The sequence below is a fragment of the Gordionus sp. m RMFG-2023 genome, chromosome 3 (assembly GCF_954871325.1).
Source record: "Gordionus sp. m RMFG-2023 chromosome 3, tfGorSpeb1-WG-v2, whole genome shotgun sequence".
NCBI lineage: Eukaryota > Metazoa > Nematomorpha > Gordioida > Chordodea > Parachordodidae > Gordionus > Gordionus sp. m RMFG-2023.
Genome location: NC_088777.1, coordinates 25,961,206 through 25,977,929, shown reverse-complemented (window position 1 = coordinate 25,977,929; position 16,724 = coordinate 25,961,206). Strand labels below are relative to the sequence as shown.

Sequence of the window (16,724 nt, the reverse complement as noted above, 5' to 3'; positions counted from 1 at the left end):
TAAAAATAAATTAAAATTCGATTAAATAAAGATTTCTTTTCCATATATTATTCCTTTTCAATAATTTCATTATAATTTTGGTATCTTGTTGATGGAACAATCTGTGATGTTCTTTCTAAAGTAATTTTACTATTAATTCATTTAATAAATATTATCGAATAAATAAAAACATCTACTGACATATTTTACAAAAATAAGGTTTTTAGCTACTTTAAATTACTTGCGCTATCTAGCGAAAATTTTATTTTTGTGCCAAAATGATATTTTATTTAATAAATATTATATTATGAAATATAAAAAAATGTTAAATTGACTTATATTTTCAAAAATTAAGTATTAAGTTGTTTATAATTATTAACACCATCTAACGAAAATTTTATGCATTTTTTACTTAACTTTTTTTTACTACTCTAAAAATTTTTATATGAATACTTCTTGGTACTCTTTACAAAATATCTGAAATTTGGAAAATAAATTTTATACAACATAACATTTAAAAAATACAATTTTATACAAAATACATGCATAGTTTACTTTGGGCTATAAAATGAGCCATAATAAATATATATAGCATCTAATATTAAATTTATCCCAATTTGAAAAATGACCAAGCAGAGCAACTTTAAGACCCTATATCTCCTATTCTAGTAGTGTTAAGGGGCTAATATTTTGAATTGTTCAATTACACAACACTTCATTAATGAGTGACTACTAATAAATATCATCTTATGTATTTTAATTAAAATTATATATTTTTTATACCGAAATACTCTAATTTGATGATTTTATTTATATTATAAATTAATATATATTATCTAATGAAACTACCTTAGTTATCTTATTAATTAGTTTTCCTTAAGAGCAGCGCCGTGCCAAGACTTTTGACCCCTAGGCCAAAAAATAATTTGGTCGCCCTTTAAAAAAACACAATTTACCTAACCTAAGCTTATTTGATATATTTTGGTGATGTGAAATGCTCTTTCAGGCGCATTTATTAATTCTGGTATATTTAATAAGAATCTAAAATCTTTAAATAGCATTAACTGCTAAAAAGTTACGGGCTACTCGTTACTTAAAAAAATTAAATATTGTATACAAAAAAATATTTATTTTTTTCGACGATATATAATAAAATAAAACTATACAAAAAGAATCTATAATAAAGATAAGATCTTTTTATAAAAAATTTTCATATATAATTATAATATGAATAAAATTATACAAAAATAATATATTATAAGATAACATCTTTAAGTAACAATTTTTTATTTATTTTTATCAACAATTGATTATTAAAATCTATATCAGACAAACAAAAGCGCCTGTGCTCAACACAGCTTTTGCCGTGCTAAACACGTTCAATTGGCGCATAGAATGGAGAGTTTTATTATATTTAATAAATAAAAATTTCAATTCGGGGAATTTATTAAAAATTTTTAAAGAATTATCTTTATTTTGAAAAAAGCTTAATAATAGATCTTCTCCACAAGGATCTTCATTTATTTCCGCATCAAATTTTTTTTATCTTCATCAGAAAATATTCTCGTATGTGTGTTGGACTAATGAATTAAGCCTGTTATTTTTTTATCAAGATATTTTCTCATACTGGAAATAAGTTCTAGCATTCTTCCTTTGTTGACCTCTAATTTTATCCAGGGCCAATCCAATTTAAATAGTGGGTGAATTATTGCAGATAATCTTTATAAATGTGCTTGAATCTATTGAAAATAAGATAATCAAAATATAAATTATAAGCAATATTTAAACTGTATATCTTTTATCTATGCCTTTCAGGATTGAATTAATAAGCGGCTAACAAAACGAAATTATTTAAAGCGATTTTTTTAAGCTTCAATATTATAATAGTTATAGTGGGAGTATCCCAAATGTGCTTCGCTCTCTAAAATTGAAAGAGCCTTGGTAATTAATTCTCCTTAATAAGACTATTAATTTTACGGAGTTATAAAAAGAGTTCCACCTTGTTATAACAGGTTTAATCAAATATCTTCCCACGTTTTCCTTAAAAATGGCTGCACAGTTTGAAGATTGCCCATATTTATTCTACAATAGCTTACATTTAGAAAATGTAATTTTTGAAATGGATATATAATGGACATCGTTGAATGTCTTTTCAGTGTCAATACTTGCAATAAGATTTAAATTGTAAGCTTAACAGGAATGATGCTTAATTAAGTAAATATTATCGGTGCAACAAAACTGAGAAGGGAGAGGTAAAGTGAAAATTGTGAGGTAGAATGTATTTTTATTTATGGCCTATCATTTTTATTTTAAAAATAGAAATAAAATGTTTTTATTATATGAATCAAATTTATTCAAAATTAATTTTATCTAAATAAATAAATTAGAATATGGAAGAAAGAGTATTCCATAAATTTATAATATTTATAGAACAGATATATTACATAGAAAATATAACACCATAATAAAATTTACAAATCATAAATATATATCCGTTAGATGGCGTAATAGATAAAAAATTTAGGTTTTAATTAAAAATAATATGAATTATAGGAGCATAATTTTTTACTATAGATTAATTTATTTGGTACAAACTGATATAATAATTAGTGATCTGCATCGGGCCTAATTTTTCAAGCACGGCCCGAAATTTTTTTTAAAATGCCGGCCCGGCCAGGCCCGAATTTATTTAAATATAGAATTTAATTTTTATAATTACTCAAAATAAAAGACATGTTATATGTCGTTTAGTTTCAATAAATAAATTCAAATATTTTTATTTTACATAAAAAATTCAATATAAAATAGATAAATTTAGATATATTTAAAAAAATTTCCAAGGTCCGACCTCCAGGCCCGAATTTTTTTTAAAAATATTAGGCCCGAATCCGATTATTTTAAATAGAATTAGGCCCGAGCCACACCCAAAGCCCATTTGGGCCGGGCCGGGTACGGGCCCTGCCTAACTTTGGCAGATCTTTAATAATCATAGAATGAAAAAAATTTGAAATGTCCGTCATTATTTCTTGAGTTATGATGTCAATTCTCAGTTTAGTCAATTTTTAGATTTTTGGGATTTTAAAAATATTTTATTTTTTGACTCATTTTGTGTAAACTAATTTATATAAACATAAAATGATAAAAATTTTAAATTTCCATCATTATTTTTGGAATTATGATGTCAATTCTCAGTTTAGTCAATTTTTTAAAAATTTTTGAAATTTTAAATATATTTTATTTTTTTGACACATTTTGTGTAAACTAACTTGTATAAACATAAATGAAAAAAAATTTAAGTGTCCGTCATTATATTTTGAGTTATGATGTCAATTCTCAGTTTAATCAATTTTTTTAGATTTTTGGGATTTTAAAAATATTTTATTTTTTAAACTAATTTTGTGTAAACTAATTTATATAAACATAAAATGATAAAAATTTTAAGTTTCCGTCATCATTTTTGGAGTTATGATGTCAATTCTCAGTTAGTCAATTTTTTAGATTTTTGATTTTAAAAATATTTTATTTTTATAACTAATTTTGTGTAAACTAACTTATATAAACATAAAATGATAAAAAATTTAAGTTTCCATCATTATTTTTTGAGTTATGATGTCAATTTTCAGTTTAGTCAATTTTTTTTAGATTTTTGTGATTTTAAAAATATTTTATTTTTTAAACTAATTTTGTGTTAACTAACTTATATAAACATAGAATGATAAAAAATTTAAGTTTCATTATTTTTTGAATTATCATTTCAATTCTCAGTTAGTCAATTTTTTAGATTTTTGGGATTTTAAAAATATTTTATTTTTTTAACTAATTTTGTGTAAACTAACTTATATAAACATAAAAATGATAAAAAATTTAAGTTTCCGTCATTATTTTTTGAGTTATGATGTCAATTCTCAGTTAAGTCAATTTTTTTAGATTTTTGGGATTTTAAAAATATTTTATTTTTTAAACTAATTTTGTCTTAACTAACTTATATAAACATAAAATGATAAAAAATTTAAGTTTCCGTCATTATTTTTTGAGTTATGATGTCAATATCAATTTTTTTAGACTTTTGGGATTTTAAAAATATTTTATTTTTTTGACTCATTTTGTGTAAACTAATTTATCTTAATATATATAAAAACCTTGTCACAAAAATCATGTCACACTTTTCATGTCATACTTTTCATATCACACTTTATAATATATATTCAAAAAATCGTTAATTTTGAAAAGTGCCTTGCCCAATCGGGCATGAGTTCGCTTACAAATCTAGATGGATTATTGAACTTGGGTTCGAACCCCGGCAAATTTTTTTTTCTTAATCTGGTAAAATATTTTTTTTTCTTAATCTGACAAAATTAATCAAATAGATACCATTCAAAATTTGTAGCTACTTTAAAATTCAAACTATTTTCCTGCACAAGATAATTAAATAAATTTAGAACTTTATATGCATCAAAATTCAAGTACGAGATTTATTTAAATACTTTTTTAATTCTTGAATTTATGTATAATTTAAAATTTAAACCATTATATGGGGAATCAGAATTTTCTCTATTATTTGATGAGGGACGAATCAGAAATTTTCCTATCTTATGAGGTGTTGATTAAAAATTTATATTTATTTGGGGTTATTCTAAAATTTTCCATTATTTTTATAAAATATGTTAATAAAGTATATATTTAGTAATTTTAATTTCATAATCTAAAAATTTATCATTGCTTGATGAGAGTTTTATGTTAAAACCCTTAAGAAGGATCCACTCCACATTGAATTTTATACAACTTTATATCTCTTAATTAGGTAATTTTTATGCATAAGTAAATATTTGCATCTCTCTTATCTTTTCTGAAATTGGCCTTTTTACATGCATTCCATAGTTTTGTATATTTTCTCATAACTTCATAGTAGAATGTATATTTTTCATAACTTATTATAACATTTTTGATTAAATGTATAACTTTTTTGTTTTACTTATATATAATTTGACTATGATTAAAGTTAACCTCCTATTATTTGTTAACTTAGAATATCTTTTTATTTTTTCTATTGTAATTTAATAACAATGTCTTAAATTTTAATTTATATCTTGTAACTAAGTAATAAATCATTTGGAAGGGTGGTGGTTTGTTTAAAATTTAAATTAGGATGAACATATTTTTATCATTGTACTTTAATATGTATTCATGATTTTCATATAAATACTAGGAGCCAGTAGAATGATAGGTAAATCAGATATTTCCCCTTCATTTGATCCTAATTTTGAAAAATTTTCCCAATAATATAAATGGCAAAAAAAATATATACATATTAGACAGATTTAATTCTTATAAACCCCTACATCACACCTATTTTTCTGGATCCAAGGAAAAATAAATTATATTTTTCACAATTAATATGGGCTTGGAAGTAGCTTGGGAAACATTTTTTAAAATTAATATAGTCTTAGATTCCTGAAAATTTTTTAATTTTAAATATGGGTTAGAAATTGGCCTGAAAATTTCTTTTGGAGGCCAGGCCTGATCAAAAACCAAGGCCCATGCAACTTTCATATTCTGATTGTATTTTTAAATGCATTGTGACTTTTTATATATTTTATTTCAGTTCTCAACTATCAAAATTATTATGGTCTTTTTGAGAAAATTTTCCCAAGTGCAAGGACCTGGCTTGTAAATTTTTTTTTATTAGGCATAGGTGTAATATTTAACACAGAATATTTATATGGCCCTCAGGTAAAAGCTAATTATAAAAAATAGATATGGTTTTTAGTGATTTACCTATCTCCTGGGTTGGGAAAAAATTTTGAAAATTACTATGGGTTGGCCAGGCTTGGGGAAATTTTTTTTATAAAATTTTTATAGGTTGGGCTGGGTTTGAAAAATATTTTTATAAATTATATTAGGCTGGGCTTGGGGAAAATTTTTCAAAAATATTATGAGCTAAAATGCTTGAGAATTTTTTTATTATTAACTATGAGTCAGACATTGGCCTAAAAAATTTTTATGCAGGCCTGGGCTCGGCCTGGTCAAAAAACCTAGGTCCATAAAAATCTGATTTTGATTTAACATTTTGATTATTTAAATATTTTATTTCAGTTCTCAACTACCAAAATTATTATATTCACTATCACTGGGCTTGGAAGAATTTTTCAAAATTATTATGGCTTTGTACTTTGCCTGGGAATTTTTTTAATATTAAATATTAGGTATAAATGATCAGTAATATTTATCAAATAATATTGGTATTATCAAGTAAAAGCTTTAAATTTAATTTTACCAAACCATAGTATTTACACTTAGTTTTAATGGATTAAATCTGGCATGAAGGGGGGGGGGAGGAGGAGGGATTAAAAGAATAATAATTGGATATTATTTTTAAATAAGAGGTAACAACTATCATAAAAGTAAGAAGAAAATTTCATTCCCCGTCAGGGCTATCTTCTAGTATAAACATAAAATGATAAAAATTTTACGGTTATTATTTTTTGAATTATGATGTCAATTCTCTTAGTCAATTTTTTTTAGATTTTTGGTATTTTAAAAATATTTTATTTTTCTAACTAATTTTGTGTAAACTAAATTATATAAACATAAAATGATAAAAAATTTGAGTTTCCGTCATTATTTTTTGAGTTATGATGCAAATTCTCAGTTTAGTCAATTTTTTTTAGATTTTTGTGATTTTAAAAATATTTTATTTTTTAAACTAATTTTGTGTTAACTAACTTATATAAACATAGAATGATAAAAAATTTAAGTTTCATTATTTTTTGAATTATCATTTCAATTCTCAGTTTAGCAATTTTTTTAAGATTTTTATGATTTTAAAAATATTTTATTTTTTGACTCATTTTATGTAAACTAACTTATATAAATATAAAATGATAAAAATTTTAAGTTTCCGTCATTATTTTTTGAGTTATGATGTCAATTCTCAGTTTAGTCAATTTTTTTTAGATTTTTAGGATTTTAAAAATATTTTATTTTTTTGACTCATTTTGTGTAAAGTAACTTATATAAACATAAAATGATAACAATTTTAAGTTTACGTCATTAATTTTTGAGTTATGATGTGAATTGTAAAACTAGTCTACTTCAATTAAATTTAGGGGCCCTTAAAAGGGCCATTGGGTATTCTTTGGTCTTAAAAAAGACCGTTGGGTGTTTATTGGTCTAAAAAAAGACCGTTGGATATCTATGTCTTAAAAAAGAGGAATTCAGTTTATCACAAGATTCGTCAAATTTTTGTCAACTCTCTTAATATGACTATAAATTAATTTCTGGAGTTATAAAAAAAGTTCCGTCTTGTTTTAACCGGTTTAATCAGATATCTTCCCATGTTTTTCTTAAAAATGGCTGCGATTGCCCATGTTTATTCCACAAAAGCTTACACTTAGAAAATGTAATTTTTAAAATTGATATTCCTTACCTGTCCTTTCAATGTCAACACTTATTGTATGTGCTGAACAGGAATGATGCTTAGGTAAGTATACAATATTGAGTTTCAAATAGATCAAATAATGGCATAGAAACTATTTCATAATCCGATTCCTCTCCTTGTTCATATACTCTATTAAATTTTAAAAATATATTATATAATTTTTTTTACTTCATTGTTTTTTTATTTTAACTACCACCTATTAGTACCTGCACTAATGAAAGGTCATTTTCAACTTTAAAAAGATTAAATAGCCAAATCTATCTCAGAGATAAGTAGTTCTCATTTTTTAAATTCCATTAATAAAATTACAATGGATATAATAAGTTCTTACTAATAAAATTTTTATATGCAAAACTTAATTATAATAAATTCTTAGTCATACATAATATTTATATATTTTTTATAGTATACGCAATAAGAGTTATTTATATTTTGATAATATAATCATTTGTACTAATTATAAATATAATTGTTAAATTATATATTTTTTAAAATACCATTATTTGCAACAAGAATTACTTAAATTTTATTGTAATCTTATTTTTTTTAAAATATTTATGTATAATAAATTTTTAATATAATAATCTGTATAAAATTTATACATTTCAAATTAATCTTATTGTATATAATCATTAAAATAAATTCATGGTTAAATAATGGGATGCTATATATAGTATTTTAATAAAAAATAAAATCTATAATGAAATTCTCTGTAAAATTCGGATAAATCCTGTACGCCATTGTTTCATTTATTTATTTAAATAAATTTTTTCAAAATCATTTCATGGTTAAATTTTTCAAAATATTATAAAAGAATATTAATCTATTATTAAAGTAATGTTTAAATTAATGTTTAAAGTAATGTTTAAAATAATTATATATTAATTCATCTTTTTACCTTCAAATGCTTTTTTATGTTTGAACTGCAGGACATTGAGATTGAAATATTTGCGTTGGGACATAATTTACATTTACAAAGTGTAGACATGGTATCATTAATTCTCTTTTTGGTTTAAAATTTTTCAAATTGGGGCCAGGGAAGGGTTAAATCTTCTTCATCTGAAGATAAGTACTATGGACATAATATTCTTTTAAAATAAATTATAACGTTTTGCGTTACCATTACTCAAAACAAAAGACGCGTTACCGTTACTCGTTACCTTTAAAAGAAGGTAACGAATGGCGTTCCTTCTTTTCAAAAAAGTAACGACGTTAAAACACATTATAAATCAATAACATTCAACGCTATACATCATAACTCATTAAAATTTGTAACCATATTTTGTTAACCAAATTTCGGATTCATATATTTTTTTATTTAATTACAAAAATAGTGAAAAAAATGTGGTTAGAATTTTTAAAAAATTTCTAAACCTTGTATAATTTGAACATTGAATTTAAAATAACTATTTTATCGGACGTAAAAATTCAAATAGCTTGGCATGCCTAGACAAACGAATTAATTAATTCGCTAAATTCGTAATTAATTTAGTCAAGCCAGGACGAATACTAGTGATGTAAAGTAACGTGACGATTTTAACAATATTACCTTTTTTGAGGATAAGGAACGCCATTGTTTGTTTCAAAAGATAATAAGTAGCGCGTTGTTTTTGAGTAACGGTAACGTAAAACGTTACTCGATACTTAAAATTTTTTCTTAAAGAATATGGAAAATTTTCTTTTATATATTTATGATATTTAATTTTATATTTTAAAAATATATTAAAAAATTGCATGATATATAAAACAATATTTAAAAAACGTAAAAAAAATCATATCAGCTATTTAAAACAAGACAAATATAAAAGATATATAAGGGGGGGGGGGGTGGAGCAAAAAGTGGTTCTCATTAAGATCCGAGGACCTTTAGAATATTAACAGGTTAGACCTTGTCTGCCTATAGGATAAGAGTCTTAAAGTCATTCTATACCCTTTGATCATACTTAGCTCCCCATCCATCGGATAGCAAAGGACCATTGGCTCTAGGAACAGCTTCAAGCCATTCATGACCAGAGTCTTGTCCCAAGTATTTTAGGATTGGTATATCTTCAAACGAGAAGTTAGCTAAAAGAGAGTTAAGAAAGTCTCTTTGTGCCGAGGACTTTGAAAGAGATAAAAGGCATAAATTTTTCCTCCATAGTTACAGGCAATTTCAAATAGACTAAATCTACCTCTCACAAGCTTACTTATAACCTCCTCGCATTGTATACGTGAAGAGAAAGTTGACAAAAGAACTAAATTAAGAGGGAGAACACCAGTCACCATGATTGGTCGGAAGTTGTGCAATTGCCCAATTTTATAAATAATTTAAGCCGAGCTTTTAATTCATATCAACCACCAAAGTTCTCCTTTTTTTATTTTATTTATTACATTTATGTTGTTGAATTTTATACAGTTAAGTTTGTTAATTTGATTAATATTTAATAAATCAAGGTATGTTAATTTTTATTAATATTTAATTTATACTATAAATAACATGTGTCAATAATACTATTTCTCTAGATGAAGATGATTTAACTCCTCCCTGGCTTCAGTATGTAACATTTTTTACACAAATAGAGAATATACACTTTGTAAGTGTAGATGGTGCCCTAAATCAAATATTTTAACCTCGATGTCCAGTAAAAAAAACATATAAAGGTATAAATATGAATTTAGATTGAATTCTGATAAACCTAAAAATATTCGACAAGGATCTGAATGAGGTTTCAACTAATCAATTTTTTTGAAAATGAAGATCATTCTTCAAATATTTTATTCCCCCATTTAAAATTGTTATTTATTAAATATAATAAACCATTTTCTGGGCCAGTTAAACGTGTGTTTAGCACAGCGACAGCTATGTTAACTACTAAGCACTCTTGTTTATCTAGTCAAAATTTTAATAAAAAATGATTACAAAATGAACGTATCTTATAATATTTTTTGTATAATTTTATTTTTTATCTATGAGAAAAAATATAAATGAAATTATTTAGAATATTTAGTATTATTTAATAATGAGTAACACGTTACTTTTTTTGAATAGTGAGTAATGCTTTCCTTTTTCATAAGATACCAAGTAACGGTAACATGTTCTTATTTTTTTGAATAGCGAGTAACATGTAACGTTCCTTTTTTTCAACGTAATGAGGATCGCGTTTCATTTTTAAAGTATACAGCACTAGGCATTACAAAATAATATTACTATAATATTTAAATAATTTATTGATAAATTTATTATAAAAAGAAACCTTATATGCTTTAGAAGATTTAAAGCATACAAATAAGTAAAACATTTATAGAACAATATATTATATTTTAATAAAGAAATAATATCGAATAATTTACTAATTAATTAAGATCTTTTAACTACGGATCTAACAATGTATGATCATAAAATGGCCTAAAACAATGCTAATATCGGATACGTGTTGTTGAAAATATCGCACCGAACATATTTTTTTAAACGGTAAATTCGGCCCTGATCTTATACATATAATAGTAGTACAACCATCGCTAGTAACGGAATACGATATAAATGAAACAAGGGATAACGAGTATCGTAGGCCTGGTTGAGAAAGAGCCAAGAATTGTTAACTCTTGCGAATCTAGACTTATAATTTCCTTAAACCCATTTTCTTTTAAATATTAATTGATTTAAGACTAATTTTTGGAAATTTATACATTTTACTTATGTTTTCAACCTTTGTAATTTCCTTGAACTATAACCATTACAGTTTTTTATCCTTAAGCCATACCCTTATTAGACCTATAAAAATATATCAAATATTTTGCATTATTCGTATTCGGAATACAAAAATAAAACATTCGATTTGATTCGAGTTTAAAATTAAATATAAAATTTTCAAAAGCGAAAAAAAGGAATTATTAAATTTAAAAAATTAATAATGTGAAAATAAATTTTAAAAAATTTATCCACTAAACATTTTAAAGATTTACTAACAAATAATTTTGAATATTTACTAATAATAAAATATTTTTTGAATAAATCAATCTAATAATGAAAAGGTTATTATTCGACAAATAATTTCCTTCATTCCCATTCGATTAAAATTTTATAATCAAATAGTTATGTTATTTTTATTAACAAAATACAATTGAATAGCAAAAAGATTTGAGAATATTTTTAGGTAAATTTGTATTTTATTAAATAAATAAATATTAGAAATGAAATAGCATATAATAATAATTAGGGGTGTACCGATACCACTTTTTGGAGGCCGATCCGATATTCCAGATATTAAATTGATATCGGCCGATAACCGATCCGATATCATATCTAATTTTGTATTCTGTAAAGATACCGGTTTTAATTTTTAATTTACTTTTTATTAGTACAACATCTATAATTTTACTATATCATAACATATGTCATTTAAATATATTATAATGATCAGTTATAGTTTATATTCAATTCAATTGCTATTATTTATATAATAAGTAATAACATTAATCTATTTACATAATTAGTAATAAACAAATATATTATGAAATTTGAAATTAATATTTAAAATTAATATATCGAAGATTTCTTTTTAGAAATACCAAAATTTCCAATTTATCAGAGATCGGTCTGCGGTGAACTGTTAATATCACTAGCATCACTAAAAACAGATTCTGAAGAGATTAATGAACACTTTTTTAAAGAATGCGAAAAAAAAATAACTATTTTGCAGAATGTTTATTAACTAATTATTACTATTAAAAAATTAAACATAAAAATATATTTCGATTTTATTTATAAAAATAAATGGTTTTTTAGATACAACTTTTTTTAAATTTTGTTAAAAGCGCCATTTTATATCGGATCGGAAAATTTTATAATATTTGCCGATAACTGATATTGTAAAATGGGCGAAATATCGGCCCGATCCGATCCGATATAAAATATCGGTACATCCCTAATAATAATTAATGTTTATTAATATGTTAAATATCCTTATATTCAAAAAATTTACAAAAGGCACGCCACTCGTTATATATATTTTAAAAATTTCTAGAATAACTACTTTATTCTCCCCATATTTAGGGATATGGCTTATCCCTGCATGCCCTACCTACTACACCACTAACTATACACAAAGTAAAATGATCAAGTTATTAAATCTTTTCTTTTTTATGCTCATTATTTAAAAACTTTATTTCAAAATATCAGCAGACTTATTGAGCATAAACGACGAACTAAACCAACTATTTTTAAAATACCAGCAATTCGAATCCACATGCATCACTGACCCATGCAAAGTTTTTTTCTATTTATAATTTTTTTCTAATCCTTTTTCCATATTTATTAAAAATATAATAGTGTTATTCCATGTCAAATTGATCACGATACTTCTGAGGGATTTGGATTTAGTTTTGTATGCGAATTGAAGTACTCGTAACTATAGCGGTGTTCAAATATTAGCATCCGAGCTTTAATATTTGAGGCATCATGGGTCAAAATATGAGAAAAAGACCTATTTTTACTCTTATCCTTAAATTAAAAATTAACTAAAAACTAGAGAATTACATATAATGATTCTAAAAGAAAATAAAGTGTATATATTATATTTTTAAAAATATTTTAATCTTTTTAATGTGAACCTCATTCTAAAGTTTGAAATCCTTTAAAATCCGAGTTTCTCCTTTTTTTATAGAATTAAACAATGTCACTATGACTAAAATTTATCTGCATATAAAAGAGTTATGGGGAAAATCAATTATAATACTAAACAGCGGCCTTTTTGTTCAATAGATGGCATATTCAATTAATTGTTCTAACATTATTTTAAATGTATTTATTATTTTATTTTCTATAATAATAAAAATCTAAAATACATAAAACTTCTAAAAGAATGAAGGTTGTTTGAAAAATATTTTTGTGAAATATGGCTTTATATATTTATTTACTTTAGATATTTTCTTATCAATAAAAATTAAAATATTTCATAAATATATGGCTAACTGCAAATGCCTAGGTAAACTGCAAATGCTTATTGATATATTCTCTATTAATTGAAGTGAGATTCATTTTCTTATGATATAAATAACTTATAAAAATGAAATTATTAGATATATTCAATAATATATACATTAATAGTTGTTTTTCCTTTTATATTATAATAAATAGTTTAAATCCTTTAGATATAATATTAAAAATTATTATAATTACATTTTAAATTTCAATAATATTTAACCGCAAGTTGGCTTATGATTATTTTATGAAAAAAATTTTAAAATTATTTTTTGTTTTAATATATCTTAAAATCATTATATTATTACTTAAAAAGATGTTTGATTAAACTGCAAATGCTCAGGTAAAATTTTTTGATATATACTTTCTTAATTAAAGTGAGATTCATTTTCTTATTGATATAAATAAATAACTTATAAATTAAATTATTAGATATATTCAATAAATATACAAAAATTTTTACCTAAGCATTTGCAGTTTATTAGGGCATTTGCAGTTTAGTTGAACCGTGAATATATATTTTAGATTTTTTACTATAATAGAATATAATATAAATTTTAGATAGTGCTGTAAACGTTACTTCAAAAAAGAAACGCGTTATTCGTTACGTAAAAATTACTAATATTTTATATAATTCTTTTTGTTGATTTTCCCCCAGAGATAATAAAAATAAAAATATACAAAATAATATATTATAAGATAAGATCTTTTTATAATTTTTTATTTATTTTCAATTAATTTTCAAAATTTGATCAGATAAACACGGATGCTAGTGCTTAACACAGTTCGCTCTGCTAAACACACGATATCGATTTTTTTTTTTAATCTATATCAGAAGTTAATTTGCTATGTGCATTATTAAAAGAAATTAAGTTCATTATTAAAAGAAATTAAGTTTAATTTTTGTTTGTATTTGTCAAGATCTTTTCAAATATTTACCTAAGGCCACAATCTACACTTACAAAGTGTAGATCTAGTGCGCTTAACATTTTTAATGGTGTAAATAAATTTTTTCTCTGGGGCCAGGTCAGAGAAAAATGTAATAAATTAAATAAAAATGACGATCTTTGGTGGTTGATCTGAATTAAAAGCTCGGCTTAAATTATTTATAAAATTAAAATTAAAAAAATATAATATTATCATAAAATATTATTTTTCCATATTTTTGTGAAAAAAATTAAAGTAACATAATACGTTATTCGAATCGAATAATTACTTATATTCATACGAATAATAAAAATATTATTCGATTTGATTCCTCAAAAATTCGATTCGAAAATTAAACTCTTTAAATTTTTTTTGAATAATTTTTTTTAAAAATAATTTGTATTTAAATTTATTGTGCATGAAATTTATGAAAGATTTAATTAGATATTTTACTAAATATATTAGGAATTTTTAAAAAAATTTGATTAAAAATTTTTCCATTTTTTTTCAAACTCTCAAAATATTAGATTATTAAAATTTAAAAAGTGACTTAAAGATGTATAAATGAAGTAAGAAAATAAAATGTCCTTAAAGAACTTGTTAAATACTTAAATAATTTTAAATATTTATATATAAGTTTTAATATTTACGAATTATATAATAAATTTTAATAGAAAAAAATCATTCGATCGAAAAATTGGTAAAAAATTATTCGATGAATAATATATTTTCCTTGCGAATCGAATAAGGAATAATTAGTTTTAGGTATTATTTAGTTTTTCATAAAAATAGGTCATTTTCTATACTTTGACCCCTGATATCTCCAAAAATATAAGGGCATTCGAAGATTGCTTTATTTATGTGCACTAGTTTGTTTATAAAATTTCACCCAATCCAAGGGGCAAAAAAAAATATATAAAAATTATCTCATGGGCATTATCCATGAATTGAAATAGTGTTTGATCTTTTTTTAAATTTTATTCTCTCCTTTAAGCAAATAAGAGTTTAAATGAAGGGACAAAGAAGTTAAAAAAATGGATAAGAAAGAAAACAGCTTTGTGATATATTTTTTACTTATACTTTACCCATGAAAACAGACAAAAGAAAGTGATCCATTTCAACATACCAATATTTTTGTCGAAGACTCAATAACTTCGTGCAATGATATAATTATATTAACTAATAGACGAAAAACCCCGAGTTACACCGAGCACACAAGGAGACAATCCGGCTTTAGAAATATCGAAGAATCTTTACTTCCCGTATTAATCAAGTAAATAGTGAATAATAGATTATAAAAAATTCTCAAATAAAATGAATACTATGTCTATACTACGATAAGAAATTATATTGTTTTTACCAAGGTGTCTAACCTTTATGTTCAGTTCAATTCCGGTTATTTTTGAACAAATTTATATCTGTTCGTTACGGGTTGGAAATTCTTGTCGGTTTTACCTGGATATTTTATAAGATTTAGATTGTTTGAATTAATCAATAAAAATATTTTTAATTGATAATAATTTAACTAAAATATTTTAAAAACTTTTACAAATAAAAATTAAAGGAAATATATTGTATTTTTGTATTATAAAATATGAATAATAAATAACAAATCAAGTAAAATAACTTAGCTGATATCATTATTATAAAACCAAAAAATTTTATTTATTTACAAGTATTCAAATAATAAATTTTAAAATTTTACCTACGCTTTAAAATTTCGCAAAAATAAACAACCTATCACTTTGCTTGATAATCTCTTTCTTTTATTTATCAAGTGTGTAAAATAATTGTTCACAACTTACTTGGAACTGAAGTTGATTAAATTATTTATATTAAATTTGATAAATATAAAAAGATAAATAAAATTTCCTATCGGTTCAGGCCGAACTGAGAAGTCACGGTTTTTGTCAACCCGAGAAAACTAAACCTTTAAAATCTTGATTTTTACCAGGGATGTAAACCCTTCGTCAAAAAAACAGGATTCGAATTTATAGTTAGTTTAATAAAAGATTCATGTTCAGGGGTTAGAGCAATAAAATATCATAATTTATTTTTTATTATGCCAATAATCATTATTAAACAAAAAATTTAAAAATCATTTATCTTACAATCATATTTATTTTTTATATTATTTAAATACTCATCTAACAAAATGAAACTGGCCAAAACTATTGATATTGAAAACTTTATATTTACATAATTGCTTATATTTAAATTAAATTTGAAATATTGGATTTTATTTTCCTTACTTGATTTTATGTTTTTCTCTAAATATTTTATTAGAGTTGTTAAACGCTATTTTTAAAAGTAGCGCGCTACCGCTATAGCTATTTGTCAAAAAAATTAGCGCGCTACCGCTTTCGCTATTTGTCAAAAAAAGTAGCGCGCTATTAGCTACCTTTTTTCAAAAGTAGCTTT

At 23.5% G+C, this 16,724-nt stretch overlaps 1 protein-coding gene across 3 annotated transcripts in view; it reads left to right on the top strand.

The window, feature by feature from the left end:
- The window catches only part of LOC135927670 (TOM1-like protein 2), a 109,121-nt gene that overhangs the window by 44,604 nt on the left and 47,793 nt on the right, over positions 1-16,724 (top strand). For all 3 annotated transcript variants that reach the window (XR_010572142.1, XM_065463812.1, XM_065463813.1), the window contains exons 8-9: positions 12,576-12,664; positions 15,401-15,576. Coding sequence is in view for 2 of the 3 variants with exons in the window: in XM_065463812.1 (XP_065319884.1) it covers positions 12,576-12,664; positions 15,401-15,576 (265 nt within the window). In the remaining variant the exon portion in view is untranslated. The remainder of the gene's footprint in view (positions 1-12,575; positions 12,665-15,400; positions 15,577-16,724) is intronic.